This window comes from Electrona antarctica (genome assembly GCF_951216825.1).
Source record: "Electrona antarctica genome assembly, chromosome: 9".
Lineage (NCBI taxonomy): Eukaryota > Metazoa > Chordata > Actinopteri > Myctophiformes > Myctophidae > Electrona > Electrona antarctica.
Genome location: NC_136790.1, coordinates 14,002,200 through 14,011,023, shown reverse-complemented (window position 1 = coordinate 14,011,023; position 8,824 = coordinate 14,002,200). Strand labels below are relative to the sequence as shown.

General features: G+C 42.0%; 1 protein-coding gene across 1 annotated transcript; it reads left to right on the top strand.

The window, feature by feature from the left end:
- Positions 1-561: 561 nt before the first annotated feature.
- Positions 562-8,616, top strand: grik6 (glutamate receptor, ionotropic, kainate 6; the record flags this gene model as incomplete). The annotated part of the gene is made up of 8 exons (XM_079509759.1): positions 562-594; positions 4,550-4,729; positions 5,239-5,462; positions 6,216-6,313; positions 7,066-7,280; positions 7,519-7,738; positions 7,842-8,083; positions 8,524-8,616. 8 exons carry the CDS (start codon positions 562-564, stop codon positions 8,614-8,616), a joined length of 1,305 nt encoding a protein of 434 aa, XP_079365885.1.
- Positions 8,617-8,824: the final 208 nt, after the last annotated feature.

Genomic DNA, 8,824 nt, shown 5'->3' with positions numbered 1-8,824 from the left:
TAAAGCACAGTTTACACATATTATGACATGTTTGCACATTTGTTACAAGCTCTGTTGACTGTTTGGTTACTGACATGTTCACTGTACAGTACACCTGTTAAGCCTATATACTCCAGTTTTAGGTGATAAGGTGACCACCCGGTGGTTAGTAAAAAACAGATTGTTTGGGTGAGTGAGTGGTGAGTCGCTTACCACCGCAGCGTGACATCATATTGTAGTTTTCGACGGTCACCTTAACTATACATTATGACATGCAGATGACATGTGCACCTGTTACAAGCACTGTTTACGTTTGGACATGTTTGACATGTCAGTGTTTCACTGAGAAGATGTAATACTGTCACAACATATATGTCATCTAACTATAAATGTGTGTGTGTAATCCACATAACTCGGGAACCGTTCCCCCCACCAAATTCGACACACGCGTTTCACACCACCACAGGGGTGCACATGCCCGGTGTCGAGTCGGTCGGACCCACCTGTTGTCCATGCAGAACCGCCACAAAAATACCTCAGCCCGGGCTCTGGACAGGGCCCCTGCCCTGCATGAGGGTCCATATGGAGCTGGCGGTAATTACCGCCATACCAACGGTAAGGGGGAGGACGATTACCGCGGTAACAAAAATCCCATATCGCCCCAGCCCTATAACCAGTCCAGTCTACTCCGACTTGCATCGTTCCAAGTAGGCCAGTACCCAACGGGCACCGTTGTAGAGTCTATCTAAATGCACCAAGTCTGTGCGTATGCACGTAACTCGAAAACCGACTTAAAATTCAACACACACGTTCCACGCCCTCACAGGGAGTGCAGTGCCCGGTGTCGAGTCGGTCGGACCCACGGTTGTCCAGAACCACCACAAAAGGCCTCTGCCCGGGCTCTGGACAGGGCCCCTGCCCAGGCCTGTTCTGACATCTCAACACTCCACGTTTGGACATGAATAAACGGACACAGAGAGACAGATACAGAAATGTCCATATATGGGCACAGACAGATGGGTAGAACGGGTACTCTGACACGGGTACAACGGGTATTGCATAGCCGGGTGGGGCATGGATCTCCAACTTCCATCGTTACCGACTCGGTGTTCTACAGCCAGGCACCGGTCTAGTAATGTATAAACAATGCAAGTTGAAGTAGCGTATATGCACTGTTTACATTATGATGTTTTTACAGCTGTTACACACACTGCTAGCCTATAGGCAAATCAACGTTTTCAAGAAAGTGAACAGGGCCACTCTTTAAAAAAAAAATCCTTCCCATAATCCTATGATAACCATGCCAAGTCAGTAGATTTTGCCCCCAGTTCTACTTACAATGCATGCACTGATGGCATTTTATCAAGTAAATACATGTCTTCTTAAAGGGCCACTTCACCCCTTTTGCAACCAGATCTTATTTTAATGATGTTTGGGAGACAAGAGACACTTTCCTGGGGGTTTTATGTGGGTAATTTGTGTTTTTAGATGTTTCAGTATTTCAAAGTGTCCATGAGCTCCATGATGCCATAGACACTGGGCTCACTTACTTCCTGGACTACATGTTGTCTCAGTAAGACAGCCCTCCCCCTATCCACAAGGAGCTCATGGACACTTTATTTATTTATTTATTTATTTATTTGACAGGGACAATGCTCATTAATCAACATTTCAGTTTTCACTTCCATGTAAATGTGCCAGAGTTAGCCATAAGCTAATTTACATCTGTAGTCCCTGAGCAGGCTCTTAAAATGGTAGTAAAACTAAACATACAATGACACATACAGTACAATACAATGCAATACAATACAATACAGATACAAGAAAGACAGAGTGTATAGTGTGCCAGCACACAGCACCATGCGTTGATGCCATGTGTGCATATGTGCCAGCACCCAACACTATGTCCATATAAAAACACAATACAACAGATAAAAGAAAGACAGAGTGTGTAGTGTGCCAGCACACAACACCATGCGTTGATGCCATGTGTGCATATGTGCCAGCACCCAACATAGTGTTGATGCCATGTGTGCATATGTGCCAGCACCCAACACTATGTCCATACAAAAACACAATACAATACTGTACAATACAGGAACAGATCAACATGGTACAGGGGACAGAACAACTGTTCAACAACTTGAAATACTGAAATATCTAAAAACACAAATTACCCACATAAAAACCCCAGGAAAGTGTTTCTTGTCTCCCAAACATTAAAATAAGATTTGGTTGCAAAAGGGGTGAAGTGGCCCTTTAAGGAGACATGCATATTTACTTGATGCACCCAATGCAACCCTCAGAAATTCTCCACCCACAACAATGTCATTGAATGTCGTTGTCTGTCCTAATTGGCTGAAAAGTACCAATTTATAGTCCTGCATCACAGTTTAGCCCATTAGGATCATTCTGAAGTGGTGGCCCAGCAGTCACATCTTTGAACCGTGTTAGGTACAGTACATATTTTCATATGCTTTCACAGACTATAATAACTAACTAAAATGTTACTTCATCAATAGATATTTAATCCATTCATCTTGTTCTGAAGTTGTAGTTTCTTTTCTAACTCTAATTTGTGATTTGTTACCGATTTATTTAAGTATAAGTAAGCCTATATACATTGTATTTGATGCCCTGTACAAGCCACTAATGACAATGTTGCTGTTGTTGTTTTTGTAGGATGCAAATAAATAGAATAAGGATGCAGTTTAGCTCGATTTTATGCATTATGGGTCTTCTTCTCAGCCTAGGAACCTGTACTGCATGTAAGTAACCATTTAACACACCCTCAAACATGCTGCAGACATAATATTAACACATTTATTATTTTTATTATTAACCATTTAAAACCCTACTTTGCTGAGTGGTGCCCAGGGGTCTGTTTCATGATTGCCTCTTTTTCCCCTTTATACTCCAAATGTCGTTGGCCCAAAAAATGCTGCGATGCATTTTGAGCTCGTAGATCTGTAATTCTCACCAAATGTTCTCTTATTATCGCTGAATGCTCGCCTATTAACTTATTATGATATAACTAGAATAGGTATGCTAGGGTTTATGCTGTTTAATTAATTAATTAATATTGACACATGAACACTGACTGACCAAATACGACTAAAAATATGTTTTTTGGAGGACTTTGGAGGACTGCCTTTTTTTTCCATTTCTTATTTAGCCATTTTAATTATACTGATGTTACTGATCCTCCGACTGACTGACTGACAGTATAAGAAAAGTTAGAAAATCTAAAAATGTTTTCTGTAGCGTGACCAAATCAGTTAATTTATAATTATGGCCGATGACAGCATGCTCATTTCAATGCCAGACCCCTCATGTTTTCACTGCTGGATGCATTAGAAATCTCAAAGGCCTGAAGTGACATAAATAGCTAAACTGTCAGCTGGGCTCCAAATCAAAGTAGAGCGCCACATCCTTCCTGGCACCCATCATGTTGATAGAAAAGGAAGCGAGCCAGCTGACTTTCTCACTAAAAATGGTAATAAATCAACTATGCAACAAACAAGGGCCCTGTGTTTACGAGTAGCCAAAAAGTGACAAGGGCCTGACGAGCTTGTAAACGTGTCATCTTCTGAATAGGAGGAGCTGATGGTGGTTGTCAGGATCACCCTGTGATACTGATGGAGCCCCAAGGCCTTGGCCTGAATCAAGGCCCTTTATAATCTTTGACTGGTCTCCCACCTCACAGCGCCATGGCTTTGTGATTCATTGAATTAACACTCAAATAGTTTAGATTGTAATGTGGCTCAGATTGCTTTCAAGAGGGAGATCGAGGAGAGTGGCCAGATCTCTAGGATACAGCCGGAAACCATATGTGACAGAGAGCATGTCAACTCACCCCCGCATTCACCTCAGGGCTTTTGATTCTGTCAAATGTCTTCAGCACTTCAAATGGGCATGACTCTGGTGGCACTCATCCTGCCGTTGGAATAAAGGGTCTTCAGTGGTCATGCAGAGCGATCTTACAAACGATCGTGGCGCCTCTTTTATCAGCTCACACACCACACGGTAGACTGGCTGGCACACGACGGTGTGCCAGCCAGTCTATAAATATCTACTTCATTTCTGATGTCTCAATTCTGTTTCCATATTCGTTATAATTCATTTCGTAGATGCATGTACATCAACTGGTGTTGAATCACTCCTGTATATTGTAAAATCAATTCCCTTTTCATTCTGTTTTTTTGTTCTTCATCAGTGCGATCAGAGGTTAGAGTAACAACTATAAAGGTAACGCATCTGTTACATTCAAGCTTGTATCTCATCCCACTGGAATGATTGATATCAATATTATAGACATCTCTGCTGTCTGGAAGAAACCACCGGACTGCAAAATGTTTCAGGAAATGAAAAAACATCCAGCTCAAGTGGAGTTATGACGTATGAGGTTTTTGTAGCGCTTTTTAATAGACAAAGGGTGTTCAATAGCACTGATCTATAAAAAATAATAGAATAAATAAAAAAAACTCCAAAATTTAGTTAAGTGGTTTCTTCCGAACAGCAACATTAATATATTGTTATTGATTATTGCATTGACTTTGTTTTCTTCCAGCAAGAACCATACACAATGCACAAAGGCTCACAGATGGAGGGGTACTGTATGGACCTTCTGTCTGAACTCTCCAAGAAGCTAGGCTTCAAGTACAAAGTGCACCTGGTGAAGGACTCCTCATATGGAAGACAGGATGAGAATGGCAACTGGAATGGAATGATTGGAGAGGTGGTGAGAGGAGTGAGTACATGAAAGCTGACATTTGGAGTAATCAGAGTGCCGAAAACACATCTGCATTTCAGAGGTTTACATTTTCCAGTTGACTTTTGTGACTTATGAACGATGCAAAAAACTAAAACAAAATAAGTTGTGCATGATAAATGGTACAACACACAGACGTGCATACATATACAGACATATAGCGCTTTAATCCAAGGTGCTTTACATAGATTGTGCATTGCTTTCACACCGATGACGGAGGAAACCATGGCCCCAACCTGCTCATCGGGAGCAATAGGGGTTCAGTGTCTTGCTCAAGGGCACTTCGACACTAACTCACGGTTCACCATCCGGCTGCTCTACCCGCCAGTCCTACCCCTGAGCCACTGCCCCCCGATGATAATAGAATACGTCAATGGGATGTCTGCTTCAGCTGAAATGTTATGGCACATTCGTATGGTTTCCAGGCTAGAAATGATATACTGTATACTACAGTCTACATGTAGGATGAATTAATTCATTCCCTGCAGGAGGCAGACCTTGCAATTGCTCCGCTGACCCTTACTGCAGCTCGTGAGAAGGCAGTGGAGATGACCAAACCGTTCATGCAAACAGGAATCAGCATCCTACTGAGGAGGGACATCTCAGAGACGACAGGCTTCTTTGACTTCCTGTCCCCCTTCTCAACTCACACCTGGGTGGGCATTCTCGTTGCCTACCTAGCAACTACTGTTTGCATCTTCATAGTTGCCAGGTTGGTGAATGAACCTATCAATATAAACAATCAAAAGACTTTCAACCTGGCGTTCCAATTTTGGACATATCAAAATGTTTACATTTAAATGTATTTATTTGTAATTTTCATAACTCTCCAAAAATAGGAAGAATAGCCAACCTACAGATCACAATGCACCGTGTGCCTTGAGATTTTAACTTGCTCATTAAAGTCACTTGAACATGGCAGTGTATAGGGCACTATATTTTAGCATCTATGGCAGGGGTGGGCAACTTTGACGATGGAGAGGGCCACTATATTTCCACACTCACTCCCTTAGAGCCATGTATTATACTGTCGTAGCAAAAATAGTCGATCTACAAGCTCAAAACGCGTCGCGCTGCGACGCGTTTTGAGCTTGTAGATCGGCTATTTTTGCTATATTCGAATTGAAATCTTGCATTATTTTTTGCTATTTTTGAATTGGAATCCTGAAAATTAACATTTTTATGTAATTTCAAATGCCTTTAATTATACTTGTGTTGAGCAATGAGCTACTAATTTAGACTGAAGTAATTAAAGCGGGTCATGTTTGCATGTTGTGGAATTGTAACAGCTGAAACCAATATTATATCAGTATTCTGATATGAACCTGAGGGCCACATTAAGTGAAGGTGGGGGCCGCATGTGGCCCCCGGGCCGCCAGTTGCCCACCCCTGATCTATGGTTTACATATTTTTCACTCCTCTAGATTTGACCTCTTGTTTGTCCTATACGTGTATGTCAACACAGACTCAGCCCGTGTGAGTGGAGTCAACCCCAAAGTGAAGAGAATGGCTTCACCATCCTACACAGTTTGTGGGTTACAGCGGGAGCTCTCACCCTACAAGGTAAACAACAGGGTTCTAACATTAAAGGTGGTTGCACACTGGGCGCGTTTTTCTGAAAACGTCTGGTAATGAAAGTATTTTAGACAGGAAACACTCACGTCAAAGTAGACCATTTATTCCAAAAAATGGTATACAGTTATACTTGGCGTTAAAGGCTCCACGCTCTGGCAGATATTCTCTGAATTTTTTGGAAGCAGCATGCTATACACACAAATCTGAGAGCATTAGCAAAACAAGAACAGCACATATCAAGACAGTTAATGGGATTAACTTGAATCATGCAAACTTGAAGCATTGTAATGTTAATGCCATGAATCAGATTAGAGCTATATCAACATTGAATTCTAGTTTACTTTATCAATATTGAATTCTATGCCAGATCACAGCCCATATGGGCTGTGATCTGGCCTAGTCCTGAACGTAAAGATCCTCCCCATATGGGCTGTGATCTGGCCTAGTCCTGAACGTAAAGATCCTGCCCATATGGGCTGTGATCTGGCCTAGTCCTGAACGTAAAGATCATCCCCATATGGGCTGTGATCTGGCCTAGTCCTGAACGTAGTCACTGGAGGACGTCATCATAACGTTATCATGACGTTATTTGGCTTGCTGGGAGGCCTATACACAAAGAGGACAATTTAAACTGTAATTTAGATGTGTTTAAATTAAAAGATAAATGGCCAAGTTGGAATAGTTTCCTCCTCTATAATAGTATCTCACACTTTAATTTTGTATTTTTTTTGTGTTGCCAGGGGCTGGTCCTCATCCCAAAGCTCTGTCAGGACGAGTAATTTTGTGCTGCTGGTGGTTGTTTGTTCTTGTCCTGCTGGCATGCTACTTCTCCAACTTCAGCTCATCCCAGAGCTCTGACACCCATCTGGTGGTGAAAGGCTTTGAGGAATTGGCCAACCAGGAGATGATTGAATATGGCTGTCTGGCTGGCTCTTCCACTCTTGCCTTTTTTAAGGTAAGTCTAAAGCCTGGTTTATATGTTTTGGAGACAGTGTTTTGTGTGACAAGAATAAATTATGATGGGTGGGGTGAAAATGTGTTGTTGTAATCTTCGTCAAACACCACATTTATCCTTTGTCAAGGATGATTGAACAGATATTTTGTCTTCTGGTTGTTTAGTTTTTCAAAGACGCAATGTATTCACTATTCACTTGCCAGTTGCCATTTGCCTTTTTCCATCTCTCTTTATCTAGAACTCAAACAACCCGGTCTACCGCAGAATCTATGAAAACATGGAGAGAAAGAAGAGTTATGTCTCGACAATGGACGAGGGCGTTCGGCGCGCAAGAGAAGGCAACTTTGCTTTTATTGGAGAGTCAGTCTCACTGGACTTGGCAGAAGCTCGCTACTGTGAATTAGTCAGGGCCCATGAAGTCGTAGGCATGAGAGGGTACAGCATCGCTGCCCCAATAGGTGAGGCTATATGGACTTGAAATATCTTTAAACCAAAATATGAAAGATATTTTTTGTCCCACGAACCCTATTACCAAACACCACTTATCTTTCTGCCCTAAAGGCTCCCCTATGATAAAGAACCTGAGTGTGGCCATTCTGCAGCTGAGTGAGGCAGGAGAGCTGTCTTACATGCGCAGTAAGTGGTGGGCTACTGGCTGCCATGCCGATGCGTCCAAGGCCTCCACTGAACCCCATGGCCTGAAGGGTATGTTCCTGCTCCTGGCTCTGGGCCTGGGACTTGGAGTGCTGCTGGCTGTTCTGGAACTCACATCCAAGAGCCGTAGTAACGCCGGGGACCAGAGGGTATGTGTATTATTGTGGCCTCTCATACAGTACACAAGCACGTCGAGGAGGGAGGCAAACACACTCGAGTTAATTTATACCGTATGCAACTATGCATGCACCCCTGCAATTATACTGTCCATTACTTTTTCAACTGATCGAATAATCGAGAAGCATGTTTTATATACATGTACCGAACAATTAGATTGTTTTTGTAATAGACCAAATTGATTGTCATCTTATTAACAACTTGAGCCCCATTTTATACTAAATGTTACCGCAAATCAAATATTTATTTTATAATAGGCCTAGATTAAAACTGTTGCACTTGCACCACTATACTGTAAATATACACTGCACAATCTATGTTACAGCGAGATGAGAATACATTCAATGGAGCTGCTGGATGTGTAGGTGTTCATCTTTGTACCATGTTGTACTATATTCTGTGTCTCCAACAGAAAGCCTGCTGCACTGTACTGGCTGGTGAACTGAGACAGCGCTTCTGGAACAGCAAGCAGGAGGTGGCAGATAAAGATAAAGATAAAGCATGATTACATTTGATTAATATTACTTGATAGGATCATTCCAGGAATATGATATTCTGAAGTATTAACAAAGGCGAAACAATGTTTACTGTCTAGTGGGTGTGAAATAATTACCTTTTGATGGTTTTATTATTACTTGAAGCCCATGCTTGTTGTAGGAAGTCGTGATTGTAGAGGACGTGATATGATTTAGTTAATTAGTGTTAACCTTTAA